The following is a 21170-nucleotide window of genomic DNA, read 5'->3' as shown; positions in this document are numbered from 1 at the left end:
ATTAATTTCTATGGGTGCCCATTTTTGACCCAAATACAAGATTAAGGAGGTTTTTTTTTCACCCACTTAACATTGTAGAATTGAGTAAAAACAAAATGTGTGTTCAGGAGGCAAACTTAGGAAAAGTAGCCAAATCTTGTATCGCTCAGATCAAGGGAAGTATTTTTAAAAAATAAATCAAACTATTTTGCCCACATTTGTCCAGAATACGGTTTTATGGTTAAATATACATGCATGTGTGTGTATTTATATATATACAAAATAATTATACACAGTGCACCCACACATGCAAACACAAACTTTTATTTTGGATGCAATTAATTGCAATTAATCGTTTGACAGCCCTAATAAAAATAGTAATAATATTTTACAATATTACAGTTTTACTTCATTTTTGCTCAAATAAATGCAGCCTTTGTGAGTATAAGAGACTTCTTTTAAACATTGAAAAAAAAAACATTAAAAAAATCTCTCCGATTTCTAACTTAGTAAACCTAGAAATCTAGAGATGTGATCTTACTGAGTAAGATCCACACGACCCATTCGGGTAAGATGTTACATAAATTAAGACAGTGAAGTGAACTAAAGTAAATGACTAATCCAAACTCAATATATCAAGGGCAGTTCTCATAATTACAATAATGAGATTTAAACTTGTGATCTATTATTATGTCGTTCTGAAACGAGAAGCAGCAATTCATTGAGTTAAGGCACAGTTAACATCAAACTAAAAGAGACTAAGTTATTACTAGCATTATAAAATATGCAACTGAAACTTAAAAAGAAAGTAGAATTATAATGAATGACTGCTCAAAATGTTTAATTCTGCCCTGCACACCTAGAATATGGAGAGCTAACAAACTACAAGAGCTACATTTTTAATTAAACACCAAATGTTCCTGATGTAAGGCAAATGTTTCTTTAGTGACAATTTGAAATATGCTGATGTATAAAAGGATAGGAACTATAACCACACACTCCCATATACACACAGGACCCCATACGATGCACATATGATATTCTGGTGAAGATTGATGGGACTTTAAAGAGAGTAAAAGCAAACTGAAAGAATGAGAGGGTGTGTGCAAATAAAGAAAGCGAAATGAAGATGCTACAATACCGCTGATGGTGATGTGGATGGAGTGATGTGGGGACAGAGCTGAAACTGAACTCAGATCAGCTGAGAGCCATGGCATGCTGTCAGAGAGGAGAGCCACACCAGCGACATGAAATACACTCATACGGTGGACAGGGATGAGGCTCATATTACCAGTAAATGCAGCAGTGGAAAAGAAAATAAAAGTCTTCAGCACAGGAATCGGAAAGAAATAAAGAGCAAATTAAAGGCATGTCGGAAACCAGCAATCTGATAAAAGCAAGTTCTGGAGGAAACATCATCTTGACGCTAAACACTGAAAGCCGCTGACGTGCGCGTGACTGTGAGAGAGAGAGAGAGTCTAGACCTGGAGTTTCTTCAGCTGCTTGTTGACAGTGGTGAGGTCCTGGCCGTAGTCCACGTGTGCCAGCTGTCCCTCGAGCTGCTGGAGTCGCTGGTCCAGACTGGAGTAGCTCTGCACCAGCAGGTCGGCCCGGTTGGCCTCGAACAGCTGCCGGGCTTTGGCTTGTGTGGTGCTCTCCAGATCCTGCCAGCACTCACGGATCTCCTCCAGTTTCTTCTTCACCAGCGCGCTCAGCTCCGGCTTCTCCTGCATTAACCGCTGGCCCTCCTGAGGACACAGAAAGCATCAGTATTCAAGAGTGTGCGATAACAATAGCCAAACAAGATTCCCAAATACTACTGCCCTTGTAAAAACAAGTGCACTTTTTTGCATTCTTTTAAAACAGATATACTTTAAAAGAATATATGGTAACGCTTTATTTTTCATAAATCGGGTGAGTCATGAATCAAATCAATGAATCATTTTTTAACCAGTTCAATTAAACTGAAAGATTCAATTCACTCAATTCTCAGAGCTTATGAAAGCAAACATGTTCTAACAAAGGAAACATCTGTAAAAAAGATAAAAGATAGCACCGGCTAATTCTGAGAGATTAACTAGTCATTAACACATCACAGCTCGGTTCAACAGAGCGCTGAAGGTTGTGATTCACACGTGTACAGACAGCCAGGTCTGGACTTCATCCTATCTAAAAGAAAACGGCACCTGCGTCACTTCAGTTCAGCTCAGGACAGAGAGAGCTGATATAACACTGAGAGCAGATGCTCCATCACAGACACACACAGATTACAAAACTGCTGAGATCATTTTGTTCTTAGACGCTCATCTGTGCTCCACATTTAGCTTTAAAAGTTAGGACTATCCAAACAGCACAGAAGACACATCTGGCATTACGACCTGTTACTGCCACTATTACTATTACTACCCTTGTGAAAAAGAAGTGTGTTTCACTGGACCCTATTATTTAATGATCTGAAACGCGAGTATCAAGAAACTTTGTGGGCGGGTCCTGGGCGCTGTTGCTATTTTACCGGCGGGATAAATGACTCTTGCGCCCGACGCAAGTTTAAAAGTCCCGTTCTTCGTGATCCCATGTTTCAAACTTTAGTTAGTGTGTAATGTTGTTATTAGAATATAAATAATATCTGTAAAATTATAAAGCTCAAAGTTCAATGCCAAGCGAGATATTTTATTTAACAGAAGTAGCCTACATCGAACGGCCCGTTTGGACTACATCCCTCTACTTCCTTCTTTGATGACGTCGGTAGAACTGTTTGTCCGCCCACAGGAATGCTCCCTCAACTCCCTCAACTTGCACATTTCCTAACTTACTGTGTTTACTCAGCTCTAACTGTGATTTTCTGAAGTAAAACTGACACTTCATCTTGTGTGTGATGTACAACAAACTTTATTCAACTCATCAGTATATGTTTGATAATCATTCGGACCTGGTCCGAAACAGCAGACTTGAAGGCTCTTTATAAATCATGAATACATACAAGCAGATGACAAATACGTTATAATAACCGTAATTAAATTACTAAACTATACCTGTTCCATCTCTATACAGCACTCTGACTCTGTAGGCATTATTGTCCGACTCGAAATGAACACCGTTACTGAGAGTTTCTGATATTATCATCATTCCGTGAGATGAAATTGTCCTGAGAGACTAAAGGCCAATTTATACTTCTGCGTCGAGGGTACGCCGTAGTGTACGGCGTTGGCTACGCACGTAGGCGACGCCGTTGTGAGCATTTATACTTCTGCGTTCAGGTCTTGGTTGCTCTGCAGTACTGCTCCGAAACGCTAGTTGGCAGCGGAGAGTTTTAATGTTCCACTGTGTTTAGATTCCTCGCGGCTAGGTTACTACGAGTGAAAGAGAGCTGATCATGTTGGAATTGGAGCTTATTAAGGTGGAAAAACAGTTCACTTTAGTGAAATTACTAAAACTGAAAGGCAGAAATGAGAGAAGACTTCGGAGGAGATGAAACTTGTGGAAATCATAGACAGTGGTGGAAATGCGTGAGAAGGTACGTGCGGAAATGCGTAGGAGGAAATGCGATGCTACCAAGCCAACCAATCACCGATCTTGCGGTCCGCGTCGTCGCGACGTGTAGTTACATTTTTGAGGAGGTGCGCGTCAGGCGACGGCGAAGGGTACGCGGTATGGGACGCGTCTGTGCGTATGCTACGCCGTACCTACTGCGCGCACCCTACGCAGAAGTATAAATTGGCCTTGAGCGCGAGCTCATGAAGCTCCGCCCCCTGTGCCGGCAGCTGCAGCTCATTTGCATTTAAAGGGCACACACTCAACAGCACGTTTTTCTGAGCCCCAAAAAATTGACAATTTAAACATGCTGTAAAAACTGATCTGTTGGTTATTTTGAGCGGACACTTCACCTACACATTCTGGGGACATCAGCGACTTATTTTACATCTGAAAAGGGGCATAATACGGGACCTTTATTGTACTTTGAGTGAGTACAATGTAACTACGTCACCTTAAAATAAAGTGTTGGCATATACGTATTCTTTCAAAGTAGATTATTTCTGTAATAAGTACTCTTGTTAAAAATATGCTAAAGTCTACTTCTTTTTCACAAAGATGGTGATCATACACTGTTCAACTCACTAACCCTAATTATTAAGATCTGGCTTGTAATACCCACCAGCGATCGCACAGCAACATGCTAAAACATCGAACCAACCACATAGCAATACCCTGCCAACACCCTCGCACAATTATGACAACTTTTGCATGGGCATTTTCTGTAGAAATTATAAAAACCTATTTATATCTTATTGTTTCTTGTTTTTTTTTGTCCCCCTCGTTCGTTATTAATACTCTTGTGCGCAGGGAGTTTTTAGAACATTTTTCCATATTACAGACAGTGCCAACGTCTACAGAAGCTGGCATGAGCGCAGACACACACACACACACACTGTCCCTCCCCCACCTGATCACCACACAGACCATGGGATCCTAAAACGCACATGCACATACACACACACACACACACACACACACATGTAGTGTCCCTCCCCCAACACAGCGAACCATTATAATTCATCCTCTCTGTCAGGACTGAGTGAGGGGGAAGGGGTTGTACAGCGATACAGCAGTGACCATGGAAATGATGCCCATGAGCTCAGGAATCAGCTTCCCACTCACACACACACACACACACACACACACACACGCCGTCAGCCAATCAACAACATCATAGGCTGTCTGAAACAAAGATGGAACTGAAGTAGCTGTGCACAATGAAGTGAAGGTGAAACAATTTACAATTTTTTAATTAGGATTTGCAAGTAAATTTCACCTTACATAAAGAAACAGCGAGTAAAAACAATGAACTGAGCAAAACATTTTGAACTAGCAAAACTAAAACTGTATTTTCTTGTAAAAACACTCCAATAATCTGCTTTATGTAACAACTTTGAAAAGCACTTTTTATGTACAGCGTACTGTGAATGTCATCTAATTAAACCATAATTACATAATATACAGAAAAAATGAGCTAATTAAACCCTTGACCTTTTTTAAACCCTGGGTTCCGACAGTTTCATTACTGGATTAAGCAACGTTTCACATTTGTAATTTTAAAAGAGGTTAGCACGTTTATGAGTCCTGCCTGAATTGCAGTGTGATATATATTATTTCATTAAATTTCATTAAATAATATTTAAATGACAGCTTAACCCAGAATGATGGCAGAATTTAGCACAGAATAAATGATTGGTACTGCATTAAATTATTACATCATTTAAATTAATACATTTTTCGCTAACTGTGTGATTTGTATATGAAGAGTTCAGATGCAAAAGCCTCAAAATGCCATTTGAAATTTTCTTCTTTAATGATGATTTTTATCAAACTTGTATATTTAATTTCAGTAATTTCACTTAAAAACAATTAATAGGTAATTATCATTGCCATTTAAGTGAAATCACTGAACTTAAATATACAAGCTTGATAAAAATGATCATTCTAGAAGAAAATTTCAAATGGCACTTAGAGGCTTTTGCATCTGAACTCTTCATATGTACATTTCTGAAATACAGTGACCTCTGATAACAGACCACTCTAAATTGTAATGCAGACGCATGCATTTTCTGTAAAATGATGTGTATTAAAAGCGCTATACAAATAAAGGTAAGTTGAATTAAATTAACAAGTTATTTATGTATTACTACGTATCAACATGGAGCCTTATGAGTCTGAGGTGATCATGTGATATTTGAATCCAGTATAGATGCATGTGACGGCAGTGTCCACACTATAAGTGGTGTTGCACTGATGGGAGTCAGTCCCAGTCATGTGTCACACAGCTGCCTCAGTCTTTTATTAATTTATTTTTTGATGTGAGAAGAGAGCTGTGAAATAGGACAAGTGATCTCTAAAGGTTACATTAGCTGTGGTATCAGAAATGGCTTCACAGACATATTTATTGTTCTGTACGCCTCACGGTTTTATTTTAAATTATCCAGATCAAGCTTTTTTTCAAGAAAAAACAGCACTGCAACTGCAATAGAAAAATAAAGGTTTGAATTCGAGAAATAAAGATATTTATTGGCATTAATGGTTCCATGAAGAATCTTTAACATCCATGGAACATTTCCACAGCACAAAAGGTTCTCTATAGTGTGAAAATGCTCTTTAGATTAAAATGTTCTAAGAAAAAAAAAATGGCTCTCTTATAACCCGTTCACTGGGGAAATGAAAATCTATAGCATAAAAAAAACTATTTTTAAAGGGATAGTACACCCAAAAATGAAAATTCTGTCATCATTTACTCACCCTCAAGTTGTTCAAAATCTGTATGAATTTCTTTATTCTGCTGAACACAAAAGAAGATATTTTGAAGAACATTGGGAACCAAACAGTTCATGGCCCTCATTGACTTCCACAGTAAAAAAAACAACAACAATGGAACAATTTGAGAGTGAGTAAATGACAGAATTTAAAGGGATAGTTCACTTTGAAATTAATTTTTGGTATGTTTTAGCTTACCTCAAGGGCATCCAAGATGTAGGTGTCTTTGTTTCCGCAGTAGTTTCGATTTTGATATTTTTAGGTCAAACCGTTCTTGTCTGTCAGTCATATAATGGAGGTCTATGGTCACCACCTCAAAGAGCATGCACAGAGAAGTCCAAATTACACATGATTTAATGACTCGTAAATGTAAGTACACATTGATGGCCTAAGACTCGAAACGAGTGGTTTGTGTGAGAAAACGAACAGTATTTATTATTATTTCTTGTAAGAGGAGGTAAAAACAATATAAATATTGTTCGTTTTCTCAATTTTGTTTACTCACAAAAAGTTTCGTGACATCAATGTGTACCTTACATTTAGTCATTAAATCATGTTTAATTTGGACTTCTCTGTGCATGCTCTTTGAGGTGGTGACCATAGACCTCCATTATGTGACTGTCAGACAAGAACGGTATGACATAAAAATATCAAAATTGAAACTACTGTGGAAACAAAGACACCTACATCTTGGATGTCCTTGAAGTAAGCTAAAACATACCAAAAATTAATTTCAAAATGAATTATCCCTTTAAGACTGTGCAAGCTCTTGAGACGAGAACTGTAGAGGTTTTGGTCTGCAGCAGAGCCGCTTCATGCAACAGAACTGGGTTAAAAATGGCACTGCATGCGTGAGGCTTTATGTAACATCTCTCTCTTGATGACAGCATTTCTTGTTCTCTGCCTCCAGAATCTGGCCTAAACTCTTCCAGCATGCACTAGATGAGTACAAAGACACATCTCTGACTTCTGTGGTGGTGACAAAACACTAAAGAGTGAACACTTGAGAGAAGAGTTGGTGTGGGAGGAATAAGACATAATCTGTGTCTGAGTGTGTAATGAGTCACAATGAAGGACTCTTGAAGTTTCATCAAAGCGGTATTGTCACAGCGATTTTGCATGTCCTTTCAAGATGGCGGCAAACTAAAATCCTATTATTCAAATGTTGGCAATTAATATGCAGAATACCAGCAAATCATGTGCATGTGAGTACACAAGGTACCAAAGATACACAACGTTGAACTAGCGAGGTACCATATTGCTTTGGGAATTAGTTACCCCAGGCCCAGCTGTTAGCACGATTCCCAGAGGAGCAAAACATAATAAATACCCTCCAGGAAACAGGTTTTGGCAGAGGGCTGGAGATAAATTATGCTAATATCAAAAAAGTCCTTAAAACAATCATTTAAAGCCAAGTTTCAGAAATGGAGTAGCACTAATTGAAGCTAGATTAAGGCCTGGTTAACACAAAATGCGTGAGACGTGGGAAGTGAAGTGGAATGGGGAAAAAACACAAGCTCCCGAGATGCTTTTAAAAACCAGAAGAAGAAAAAAATCAGATTTTGGTGAATTCCTCTGTTTTTAATTTATAACCTCTGTATAACCTATAGTTACGTTAATTTTACATGCAATAAATTATTAATTTAGATGGACAGTTTGTCTTTATGAATTACTTAAATGAAAGTATTTATTTAAGAAGGACAACACTATAGTTTATATTGTTTAGGGCTGTCTCAATTGGTTATTTTGGTAATCGAGTTATTTTGATGAGTAAATGAGTCGTCAGATATTTTTGTGGTAATAAAAATAGACCTAAGCAAAGCCTTTAAAATGACTTAAAATACATGTGAGGCAATAATATTTGGTTCAAAGTAAGTATCAAAAGCAAATAATCATATGGTTTTATGGAACAAAACTGTTTTATTTACTGTATATTAACGATCATCAAGTGTAAATGATGTATTATAATAAATGTCTAAAGAGGGCGCCAGCGGCCTGGAGTTGTTACACTTCACAGCAAATCAACGACATTTAATCAAAATGTTTACCTAATCTTCAATATTTGGCCACTTCTTTGAGGTAGAAGTGCTACAGCCACTGTACTTTCTTGAACGAGAATATGTGCAAATGGTTTTAATACATTGTGCAGCTTTATAAAACGGTCTAATAATTCGGTTCATGGATTCTCATCTGTGTAATGCACCACTTCCGGTATTTTGCCCGGTAATCGACACTGTTCAAATCAAATCGAGGAATCGCGACAGCCCTAATATTGTTTAAAAAAAATATTGTCGTCATAAATGTTAAAAATACATCTACCAATCAAATGGGGGCCAACGATCGTCCCTTAACAGAGACTAATTTCCGGAAATATGTGCATAAATCTACAGTATATTCTCAATATAAAGAAAACCAGAGAGAGCAAAGAAACTGCATGAGGAGAAGGCTGTAAACAGAGAGACAGATCAAATCACACACACAGATCTTCTTCCCTCAGGCTTTACAACAAACAGGTCCAGGAAATTGTGTGGTTAATTGGACATGCTTAGTAGATAAATCACAATTATATAATGAGATCGTTTAATTATCTGCCATCATAAACACACCATGTGGTTTGAGTAAAGAAAAAAAAAACGTTTTGTGAACAAATAGACTTGAAAACATAAGTATTGCAATATTACTTCATATATTTCCTTGCTTTTTAAAGAACCATTTCTGTGAAGAGGGTTTCTAATACTTTAAAATAAGGTTCCATTTGTTAACACTAGTTAACTGTATTAAGATGAACTAACTATGAAAAGCACATAAGCATTTATTAATTTCAACATTTACTAATACATTATTAAAATTAGGGCTATCAAACGATTAATCACATCCAAAATAAAAGTTTGTGTTTACATAATATATGTGGGTGCACTGTGTATAATTGTTTTGTATATATATCAAATACACACACATGCATGCATATTTAAGAAAAAAAATATTTATATATAATATAAATTAAATATAAATCTATAGTATATACATGAAAATATTTCTTAAATATATACAAGCATGTGTGTGTATTTACATATATATAAAATAATTATACACAGTGCACCCACATATATTAGCCTATGTAAACACAAACTTTTATTTTGGATGTGATTAATCGCGATTAATCATTTGACAGCCCTAATTAAAATCAAATTATTTAATGAAATAACATTGAATATTTCTAATACTGTAGAGTAATGGGACCTTATTGTAAAGCGTTACCAGATATCTTTATTGCATAAAATTGCAAAAAATTAAATGTGTCAGTTTTTTTCCGGCACCAGCATTAATTCGCTTCATTCTGACCTGGAAGTGCATCTCATCACTTCCTGTGAGCTACGAGGACGAGGCAGTACAGATGACCTTCACGCATGGGAGCTCTGGGGTTTGTGTGTGTGTGTGTGTGTGTGTGTGAGGAAACTGTTACCTAGCAACAGATACTCCCCTTCCCTTCACTTCACTTGGCAATGACTGCTCCATCTGACAGCTGCCGGGTTAGTGACACTAGAGCAGAACTAAACAGCATGTTGTAATAGTAACGCATGTGTCCACTGCAAGGGTGAATCACTGCACAACACTGTTTACAGGACAATACAGACTAATGAGCAGAAGACATTGCTTCAGAAAGGGATAAGTCTTCATTTACTCACCCTGGTGTTGGTCCAATCCAATGCCGTATGCCCTTCTTTCTTTTATGGACTACAAAAGGATTTTTTTTTAGCTTTTTAAAAAAGACACAAGTATCACAGAACGATCCCGTGCGACACATGCTGTATGTTCCAAGTTTTCTGGTGGTATGAATGTATCATTTAATGAAAATCCTGAGTTTGGCCGTTGGTCTTCTGTGCTCGACTGCACATTCGTGAGACTCTATTAGCGCCACAGTTCACTCCGACTCACCCAGAAAAAGTTGTGAGAAGTTGTAAGAAATCATGATTTAACAAAAGCGTGACATCCACGACGCCTAGAAATCCCCAAAAAGGTATCCGTGTGCTTTCTTCACAGAGTCAAACATCATTGGACAGTTCACAGATGTGAACGCAATAACTTCTTGTTACGACGAACACAACAGATATGTTCACCTCAGAGAAGGTGGATTGTATTTCATGTTGTGTTTTTGTCAATCTTGATTTCTCACAAGCCTTTTCTGGGCGATCGTGATGAACTTCATGAACGTGCAGTCGGGCAAGACCAACGGCCAAGGTCAGGATTTTCATCATTTTCTCTGTGCATGCTCTTTGAGGTGGTGACCATAGACCTCCATTATATGACTGACAGACAAGAACGGTTTGACCTAAAAATATAAAAATTGAAACTACTGTGGAAACAAAGCTTAAACATAAGCTTAAGCTTAATCAGGATTTTCATTAAATACTTTAAATGTGATATTGTATTAGAGCCCGACCGATAAAGGATTTTGAAGGCCGATACCGATACAAATATTTTTGGGTTTTAAAATCCGATATATCGGCCGATATTTTATTTATTTATTTATTTTAAACGTCATTTAAACATTTTAAACGTTATTTATTTTACGTCGTGCACTAAGACCAACCACTAAGAAAATGTAAAGTTGCAATTTTGGCTGACATGGCTAGAACTATAAATCTATATCTTATTTATTTATTTATTTATTTTAAACTGGAGATGATAGTCACAAATTTTGTCATTCTTATTTGAGTTAAGAGAACTGATGGGAATGTTCTTTTAATTGTTATTCAAGCAATGCATGTATCATGAACAACTCAACGAGTGTTGCCGACAGGAACGGTGTAGAGTGCCCTCTGGTGGACAAACTATACAACTCCAACACACATGACATGGTTCAAGCGTGTTTCGTCCGTTTTTATTTTATTTTTTAAATATTCACTTATCGGCCATTATAACTGCTAAGACCGATAGTTTGGAAAATGCCTAATATCGGCCGATAATATCGGTCTGCCGATATATCGGTCTGGCTCTATATTGTATACCACCAGAACACCTGGAATATATGGCATGCGTCACATGGGATCATTCTGAAATACTTTTGTTTCTTTATTAAAAGCTTGATGCTGGTTTTATATGGACAGGCGTGAGTAAGACATTCATAAAGTCTTCTTTTGAGGTCAATTAAAGAAAGAAGGGCATACGGCATTAGAAAAACAGCAGGGTGAGTAAATAATGATTTGACTTTCATTTTAGGGTGAGCTATCCCTTTCATAACAGTTATTCTTTCTTATACACACATTCTTTGTAAAAAAAAAATAGCATAATAGCAATTGTGTAAAAACCTCATGAAGTTTCTTAAAGATAATGAACGCTGTCCTAAAGTGAAGGTCCGATATACACACACTATCACTCAGAATTGTGCATGAATATGAAATGAATTGCAGATAATGGAGACTCAACCAAAGCGACTTTTCTGAGTATCCTAATTCGGAGGCATTAATATGACCGACCATGAATTTGACATTTCTGCGTAACTAAATGTCAAACACCACCACATCCATGAGGATATGGTAGACCGTATTCTAATTTAATGTATTATTTTAATATCACTAAATTCAAAACATTTGAAATTCAGGGCTACCTTTCAGTGCACTGGGCAGTTTTTTGTTTTGCAATGTCCTAAAAAAACTAAAAATGCTGTTGTACATTAAGTTTAGGTAAACTGTGTTTCCCTTAAAGGGATACTCCACTTTTTTTGGAAATAGGCTCATTTTACAAGTTTTACCGTTTTGAATCCATTCAGCCGATCTCCGGTCATATTTTGGGCGAACGTGAACTGAACGTACTGTATTATCAAAGGTAATTTATCCGATATTATACATGTTGGTGAATTTGTAATGTTTCATTATTTTCGCTAAAGCGTAGCCATGAATTGTTCAAATATGACACTGGATATGACCAGAGCAAACGAACGCTTCAAGCAGAACAAAAGGACCAACCAAGTTTGGACAGTTTTTTTACTTTTCATAACCCCAAACAAAAGATTAATTTGATGTTTGAGAGTACACCTGTGAACACTGCTGTGTGATTCATTTAGAAAGCAAGGTAAACCTGTCCAAACAGGCCAGATTCAGCAGAAAATAAGAGTGTGGTACATGAATCCAGGGCGTTCTTATAAATATGTAGGCAGCACAGTTCAGCATATTTCTATTCCTGGTAACTAGTTTAAGGTTATATGACAGAGAAATGAGCCTCAGCGTTCAGCTGTCTACAGGAAATACTAGGTCAAGACAGAACAGAGAGAAATCTTAACACACACAGAGACCTCACATACCATCACACACTGTGGCTGGGCAATATCAAATATCTAGAAAACCTAAAACATTTTTGATATGTTTTAGCTTACCTCAAGGGCATCCAAGATGTAGGTGTCTTTGTTTCCACAATAGTTTCAATTTTGATATTTTTAGGTCAATCCGTTCTTGTCTGTCAGTCATATAATAGAGGTCTATGGTCACCACCTCAAAGAGCATGCACAGAGAAGTCCAAATTAAACATGATTTAATGACTCGTAAATGTACACATTGATGGCCTAAGACACGAAACGAGCGGTTTGTGTGAGAAAACGAACAGTATTTATATCGACGTCACAGCCACGTCCAAGTGATCTGAGGAAGAGTGCGCTTTGTGGCTGTGGTTACAAGAGATAAAAACGATATAAATACTGTTCGTTTTCTCACACAAACCGCTCGTTTCGTGTCTTAGGGCATCAATGTGTACTTACATTTACGAGTCATTAAATCATGTTTAATTTGGACTTCTCTGTGCATGCTCTTTGAGGTGGTGACCATAGACCTCCATTATATGACTGACAGACAAGAACGGTTTGACCTAAAAATATAAAAATTTAAACTACTGTGGAAACAAAGCTTAAACATACCAAAAATTAATTTCAAATTGAACTTTCCCTTTAAAGACGCAAGTGAATTATTGTTCCTTGTGTGTACGTAACACAACTCACTCCCTAAATTACGATGATCGACAGCATGGTAGCTAAGTTCTTTGCTATTTTTGACTAAATAATATTACAGTGACCAAAATTTGTTATGTTCTGTGAATTTAATTAAACGTCTACTGAGGTGTCATGTAATGTTTATGTTTGTAAGGCTGCTTTTTGGCATATCAACTTTATTAACATTTTTGGCTTGTTTGGGTTTGGTTCACAAAGCGATCAAGCTAGTGACATTTTGGTCTTGTTTTCGATATAAAGCGCTTGGATTTATTGTTTTTTTTATGGGCTTGTTCTTGTTTGGGTTTTTTTCTAGCAAGATCTGGCAACATGAATGAGTCAAGGCTTGAACATTTCCTCTCACATGCAAAAGAGAGACTGTTAAACACAACATAGTTCGGTTCGCTTCTGTACACACTGCGTTCATCATCATTTTTGTAAATGCAGTTATTAATCCAGTAAAACATTTAAAATTCACAAATACTTTGGTTCAATGGCTGTTTCTGAGAAAAAACAATTCAAAGCATAAACACAAATAATAGACACAGTAATGCCCCATCACACACCCATGCATACAGATTTATGCAGACTAAAATGAGTAAAGGTGCCTCAATTATATCTGGTATCTCACCCTTACTGACCCCAAAACACACTTATATACATTAGTGCAGAAAACCTTGACATATTCAGAATACATAAAACACACACAAGTTAGTCAAACCATACTCAACAACAACAACAACACTCTCATCCTCTGTTATTGCAGCTGACCACAGAATATAATGATTCATGATTTTGTGAGATGCCCATGATCATTCAGGATGGGGAGGCTGGGACGCTTTAAACAACATCAGTCTTCAGTGCACTACGAGCATCAGGGCTTTTCACATCCATCCAAAATGCACTCTTTCAGTTATAGAAAATATAATATAATTAATATAATATAATTTTACCATCTGAGAGCTCCACAATTTGATGTCCGCAGCACAAATGGTGCTGGATTGGGACATTTATTGGCATCTAAATCATAATGTGTACACTCCATACAAACTAATGACTAATAATTACTAATCAAAGTGTGTGTGTACCACTAAATATAACACTAAGTGGATTTGCCCTTGTTAAATGCTATGCCGCCTCTGATTACTGGCTCTGAATCACAGTCGTTGACTGGAATGGAATATGAGAAAAGATTACATATTTAGAAAGACGGTTCACTCCCATTAATTATTGATGGGAGAAACTGCAACACACAATATGGCAGAATACGTCCCGCCTTCTAAGCAAAAGAGCCAATCGCTGACTGGTGAAGTCATTGTGTCTCTGCAGTTCCAGTTCAACTTCACACAGAAACCTGAGACTCGCACTTAGGACTGCACATGCGCATTGGCGAGTCTAGCCTGAAAAATAAGCTTTTTAACGCTATTTGACTGTGAGAAACAACATTTATTATTTACATGTGAGTTTGGCAAGCAGTTTTTGAGATTCCAGGACTCCCCTATTTGCAAATATGGCCGCCGAGTGAACATACTTTTCTTGAAAGGGACTTTAATATGAGTCAACAGAGAAAGACATTTAGCGGAGTTGTGTTTTCATTTCAAGGTCCCCAAAGCCAAATCTGACACAGAAAATGCTTATATATTAAAGGGATAATTCACTTTGAGATTAATTTTTGATGTTTTAGTTTACCTCAAGGGTATCCAAGATGTAGGTGTCTTTGTTTCCACAGTATTTTTAAATTTTGATATTTTTAGGTCAAACCGTTCTTGTCTTTCAATATAATGGAGGTCTATGGTCACCACCTCAAAGAGCATGCACAGAGAAGTCCAAATTAAACGTGATTTAATGACTCGTGAATGTAAGTACATATTGATAACCTGAGACACGAAACGAGCGGTTTGTGTGAGAAAACGAACAGTATTTATATCGTTTTTACCTCGTTAACACAGCCACGTCCAAGTGATCTGAGGGCGCGGGCGCTTCTATTTGCGCAAGCGCCGGAAGTGATATCTCGCGCATGTATGTCACTCATTGTTTACACAGAGATTTCAGAAGTGTTACCTTTCACTGTGAAGATCTAAATATATTTAGATACACAGGAAATCGCAATGGAAGACCATTTCGATATATATCAACAGACAACGTTGAATTTTTTCGCAACCGCACGAGAAATCACTTCTGGCGCTTGCGCAGACCGAAGCGCCCGCAGCCTGGCTGTGGTTACAAGAGGTAAAAACGATATAAATACTGTTCATTTTCTCACACAAAACGCTCGTTTCGTGTCTTAGGCCATCAATGTGTACTTACATTTACGAGTCATTAAATCATGATTAATTTGGACTTCTCTGTGCATGCTCTTTGAGGTGGTGACCATAGACCTCCATTATATGACTGACAGACAAGAACGGTTTGACCTAAAAATATCAAAATTAAAACTACTTAGGAAACAAAGACACCTACATCTTGGATGCCCTTGAGGTAAGCTAAAACATATCAAAAATTAATTTCTAAGTGAACTATCCCTTTAACAGTATCAACTACTATTAGCAAAGATAGTGAGCCGAACTTACTTTCTCGATCTTGTCCAGCCACTCCTTGTTTTGAGCCAGTTCTGCCATGAAGGTCTGATGTTTCAGCCACTTTTTATGAAGCTTCTGAGTCTCGTCGCGAGAAGTGTCGCGGGCCATTAGCATCTTCTCTGCCACCCAATCACCAATCTATGAAACACACAAAACCATAAACGCATCATGTTAGGAATCACAATCATAATTATAAAAAGTGATTTGATCCTTAAACATTACAATTGGATTTCAGACATATACTAACTCTTCTATAATAAATATACAGTATATATATTGAAATGACCTTATAGAAATGCAAACATGCACAGTATATGATCAGCACAAGGAGCATGTCCTTTTTAAAATGACAACATACAGAAAACATGTACTAATTTGACGAAATACTAAGATATCCTCAAAGTTTCTCACGCACAAGTGATCCCAAACAACGTACCACATTATCATTCCTCTACAAACCATAGTAAATCTTTTTTTTACTATATTAAATAGTAATTGACTTCCTCCAGTAAATGTCAAGCAATCCTGATGTGTGAGATGCATTACTAAATCTAAAATTGAATTATCATATTTGTACTAACAATGAATTGCTGGACTATTTAAGTGAACTGCAAAACAACAACTAAGATTATTAAAAAAAAGTGAAAAACAAAATGATCACAAGTCACAGTACCTAAAATACACACTTATTTACATATTTCATAATTCTATACATAAAAATTGCAATATAAAAACAGCATTTTAGAACATTATTCATGAACTAGAGATAATTATCACCTGAATCAGGCTGTGAAGAATCCGTCAAGTCAAGTTCCCAAATCCACATTGTTCATTATTCACAGAACACACACAAGTCCACAAGCATGTGACATGTGCACACAACTCAGCGGCACTATTTTTGGACCAAACTAAATCCTTAAATGACTGTAAAATCCAGCGAACACAAGAAGTGTTTACATCTTGGTAAAAACACAAAGAGAATCCCAAAAAATGTACAAATGACTTGCAATCTTGAGCCGTGCAGAGGCCTGACTGAGTTACAGCGAGGAGAGAAATGAGCCCAGTAGAAGTGACTATTGATGTTACAAACACCGGCCACGGACAGAGAGAGAGAGAGAGAGAGAGAGGGGGCGTTGGAGAGCGTCAAGAGGGAGGACGAGGAGAGCGTTTCCCCCTCCCCTTCTAGGAGCGACCCAGACACTCTTCACCCCGCTTGTGCAGCGCCTTGCATCCCAAACAAATCCATATTGTCTTCTTTCAGTCCGTGATGCCCTCTGTTCTCTCCTCCTCCTGTTTTGTAATGTAAGCTTGACTCAATACTGCGGTGCCTGAAAGACCCAATTTCTCTCGCTGCAGCATCCACGATGAGAGGAAAGCATACGGAGAGACATACGGAAAGAGAGACGACGAGGGAGGGGGAGAGAATCACATAGTGGGAAAGAGAGAGAGAAAGGGAGCCTACGTAGTTGTTAGCGTCACAAGGACAACATCAGGCTCTTCAAGCGAATGATTGATCGAAAGGGAGAGAAACAGAAAGAGAGGCCAAAAAATAAGGGATCGTAACACAACAAGGGGATTTTCGTAGTGATGCCATAGAAGAACCGTTTTTGAATGGTTCCCCAAAGTAACCAGCTTTTAAAGTCCCCATAACCGGAAGTTGCAAATGAATTTTCTCCAGTATTGTGACGTATTTCCGGGAGAAACAGAATACTAAATGAGGCAAAATAGTGGGCGTGGATTTTTTTTCCAACTAGCACCTGATTGGATCTTGAACACTAATTGGAATTATAAAACTATTTTTATTTGCTATTACTGCTGCAACATCCAAGATGTCCATGTCTTTCTTTCTTCAGTCGAAAAGAAATTAAAGTTTTTGATGAAAACATTCCAGGATTTTTCTCCATATAATGGACTTCACTGGGAACCAAACGGTTTAAGGTCCAAAAGACAGTTTCAGTGCAGCTTTAAAGGCCTTTAAACGATTCCAGATGATGAATAAGGGTCTTATCAAGTGAAACAATCGCTCATTTAATAAATAAATAACAAAGTTTAAGTTTTATAAGCTCAAATGTAAAGTGCGTTCGCGACTCTCCTGTTTGAACTAGTTCACCAAAATGAACAAATCTTTTTTCGTGTCATTTGGTTCATTCAACGAACGAAATGAACAAAATTATTTGAAAAAAGATTTGTTCACTTTGTTCATTCGTTTCGAAAAGGAGAGTCACGAGCGTGCATCACAGAACAGAGCGAGGCGAGCATTTGTGCTTATAAAACTTAAACTTTGTTATTTATTTTTTTAAAATGAGCGATCGTTTCGCTTGATAAGACCCTTATTCGTCGTCCGAAATCGTTTAAAGCCTTTTGAACAGTTTGTAGTTTGCACTGAAACTGTCTTTTGGACCTTGAACCGTTTGGTTCCCATTGAAGTCCATTATATGGAGAAAAATCCTGGAATGTTTTCATCAAAAACCTTAATTTCTTTTCGACTGAAGAAAGACATGGACATCTTGGATGACATGGGGGTGAGTAAATTATCAGCAAATTTTCAAATCAATTTCGGCAACCAAAGTAAATATGGTCAATTTTAAATTCATGGGGACTTTAAAAGAACAATTTTTCTAGTGTGAAAAACATTTCAATATTCTAAAGAACAATTTTCCATTATAAAGAACTTTTTGTGCAATGCAGTGAATGATTAAGGTTCTTTATTGGCATCTACAGTATGTTTTCTATGAAGACAGTTTCAAATCATCCATACTTTAGACCTACATGTGCTTTTATCCTCTCTCTAGTTCCAACTAAACACCACAGTGACCTCTGCCCTCACGGGTACTCTCGCCCATAAAGTCATTTAGGTCAATCATGGTTATTCCTCAAAGAGACCCTGGAGGGAAAGAAGCAATAGATCCAAGGAAGAGCGAATGACCATTCAGGGACACGAGAATTAATTATCCAGAAAACTGATGGTTAACTACACCTCCACCACCAACAACACCAACACCACAGAGACATTTAAACTACCGAAGACAATAATCTGATACTTCAGAACAACAACAGACATCCGATAAGAAAAAGTGTCACGTAAGCGGCTTATAATAGCATTCAATCTCAACAAAGTGAACTAGGAAGGTTGTGCACTGCACTTGACATAATATATTTATATTTAGTTTTTTGACTTGAAATGTTTTTTTCTATTAAGGTCTATGTAATTGTGTCTCAACTTAACAGTACAAAATCCTTACGTGTTGTCTAAACACACACCATTTATGTTAAGTAAAAAATTTCATACATCCAGAGGGTGGCAGTATAGTGCGAGACAACTGCCATTTTGCCCGAACTTAATTTTATTGTGTTCAATCTGCTTAAATATACGTACAATTTAAGTTTACTTAATCCGTTTGTGTTGGATTACATGATTGATTTGTGTTGCATTAACTGAAACTGGGTGATGCTTGTTAGTTCCCAGCATGCTTTGCATATGGTTGAATTAAGAGAGAATAAATGTTAAAATAAAGTGTTATTTTATCTTTTTTGAGAAATTTAGAAAAGGGGAAGACTTGATAGTGTGTAATTGTGTTTAATGTAAAATTACATTAGAATTATTAGAACCATTTAAATTACAGTGGGTTTCATTGTGGAGAAAAATGGAGCATTTTGTTTGGTTGTCGACTGATTGAACGAGCATGCAAACTTAGCATTTAAAATGTTAATATGTGCTACTGCTAGCAAATAGCTAGCTATAGTCTATCAATTTAATTATGTGTCACTAATATAAATGACATATTAAAGGATTAATGAATATAAATAAATACCTGAATCATGTCAGGAAAAAAAAATTATATAGAATAAATATAGAATAAAAATTCTTAAATTGGGTCAGTTAAAATTACTAAGTTACAAGAACAAATTATGTTGGTTTAACGCAATCCAGTTATGTGGAACCTGTTGACGAAATAAAATTAATTAAAGCCAACATATAATTTTTTTGAGTGATATTGCAAATGTACGTTTTTGGAGTGTATGAAATGCTGAAGGATGATATATTTTGTAGACCAAAACCTGGAAACGAGTTATCATTTTAGCATTTCGTTTCCATTTCCCTGAAATCAATGTTTTTTTTTAAAGGGTTTTTAGTTATATGCCTGAAATAAGGTCTGTGGTGAACACACATTTAAGATATTTTCATCAGTTGTAGCCCCTTTAGATTTTTTTTAATCTTTTACTTGCCTTGTAAAAGGCGGTTGCTAACAAGAAGCTAAATCAATTTTCAACATCAACTTTAATTTATTCATATAGCACATTTAAACACAACTTTGTTGGTTAAAAAACAGATGACAATAAAAAGTCATCAGCCGAACAGGTAAACTCATCAACTAGTCCGCATTTACAGCCTCGATGTGAACTTTCAGGGAAAATGTTTTCTGAATAAAGATTAAAAAGTTTAGAAGTTATAGTATAGTTCTTTATAGACCATTTTGCAAGATGTAAACAACACTGGTCCAGAAGCACTTCCTGTTTCAGTTTTAACACTACATAAAAGCTGGGATAAAATACAACCAAAGGAACATATAAAACTGAATCAAAAAGTTAAACAAACATCTTTAAGATTTTTTCTTTACATGTAAAAATAAAGAAAACAGTTACAAACTGAAACAGGAAGTGTTTCTGGACCAGTGTTGTTTACATCTGGCAAAATGGTCTATAGCCAACGTTAAGCTTTTTACTTCTAGTTCTTGTATTTAAGCTTCAAAAATTCATAAAAGTGTTTGTGAAGATTATCATAATGAACAAAACATGTAAGAATCATAACTTTTTGTTTGACACAGAGCATATTTTCTTCAATAATTCAAAAGCCAATGGAGAAATCCTACAGCGTTTGGTGCTAATTTCTAGGTTGGCCAGCAAAATTACATCACGCCAGCTGTTATTTTGTGACTTTTTTGAATACATTTTTTAATTGGACTGCAAAGGATTATAGACGTTGTTACACAAAACTGAATTAATAATGCAAAACAACAGTTTTATTTCTAGATGCCACTTGCTGAATTAAACATGCAGTGCAGTCTGGTTACAAGAAAACAATGTAGTCCTGTTTAAAATGCTCACCGTTGCATAGCATGTTCTGTTTCAGATACTATTTAAAAAAAAAAAAAAGTCATATTCAGTGTATTACTGCATAGACACTAATATGCAGTGTGCGTTGATACCTACACTCTTAGAAGAAAAGGTTCTATATAGACCTTAAAAGGTTCTATGAGCGCTACGTATTTGGAACCCCTAAAAGGTTCTATACACTCTTAAAAAAGGGTTCCTCTGGGTTCTATATAGAACCC

General features: G+C 36.7%; 1 protein-coding gene across 7 annotated transcripts in view; it reads right to left on the bottom strand.

Moving 5' to 3' along the window:
- Nucleotides 1-21170, bottom strand: part of sptbn4b (spectrin, beta, non-erythrocytic 4b) — a 94816-nt gene that overhangs the window by 24817 nt on the left and 48829 nt on the right. For all 7 annotated transcript variants that reach the window (XR_016169829.1, XM_089135291.1, XM_089135292.1 and 4 more), the window contains exons 19-20: nt 15829-15975; nt 1464-1727 (exon numbers count right to left, since the gene is read on the bottom strand). Coding sequence is in view for 6 of the 7 variants with exons in the window: in XM_089135291.1 (XP_088991417.1) it covers nt 1464-1727; nt 15829-15975 (411 nt within the window). In the remaining variant the exon portion in view is untranslated. The remainder of the gene's footprint in view (nt 1-1463; nt 1728-15828; nt 15976-21170) is intronic.

This window comes from Pimephales promelas, chromosome 10 (genome assembly GCF_988280905.1).
Source record: "Pimephales promelas chromosome 10, fPimPro1.hap1.1, whole genome shotgun sequence".
In the NCBI taxonomy this organism is placed as follows: Eukaryota; Metazoa; Chordata; class Actinopteri; order Cypriniformes; family Leuciscidae; genus Pimephales; species Pimephales promelas.
The sequence above is the reverse complement of the archived record's forward strand: the minus strand, read 5'-3'. Positions and strand labels throughout refer to the sequence as shown.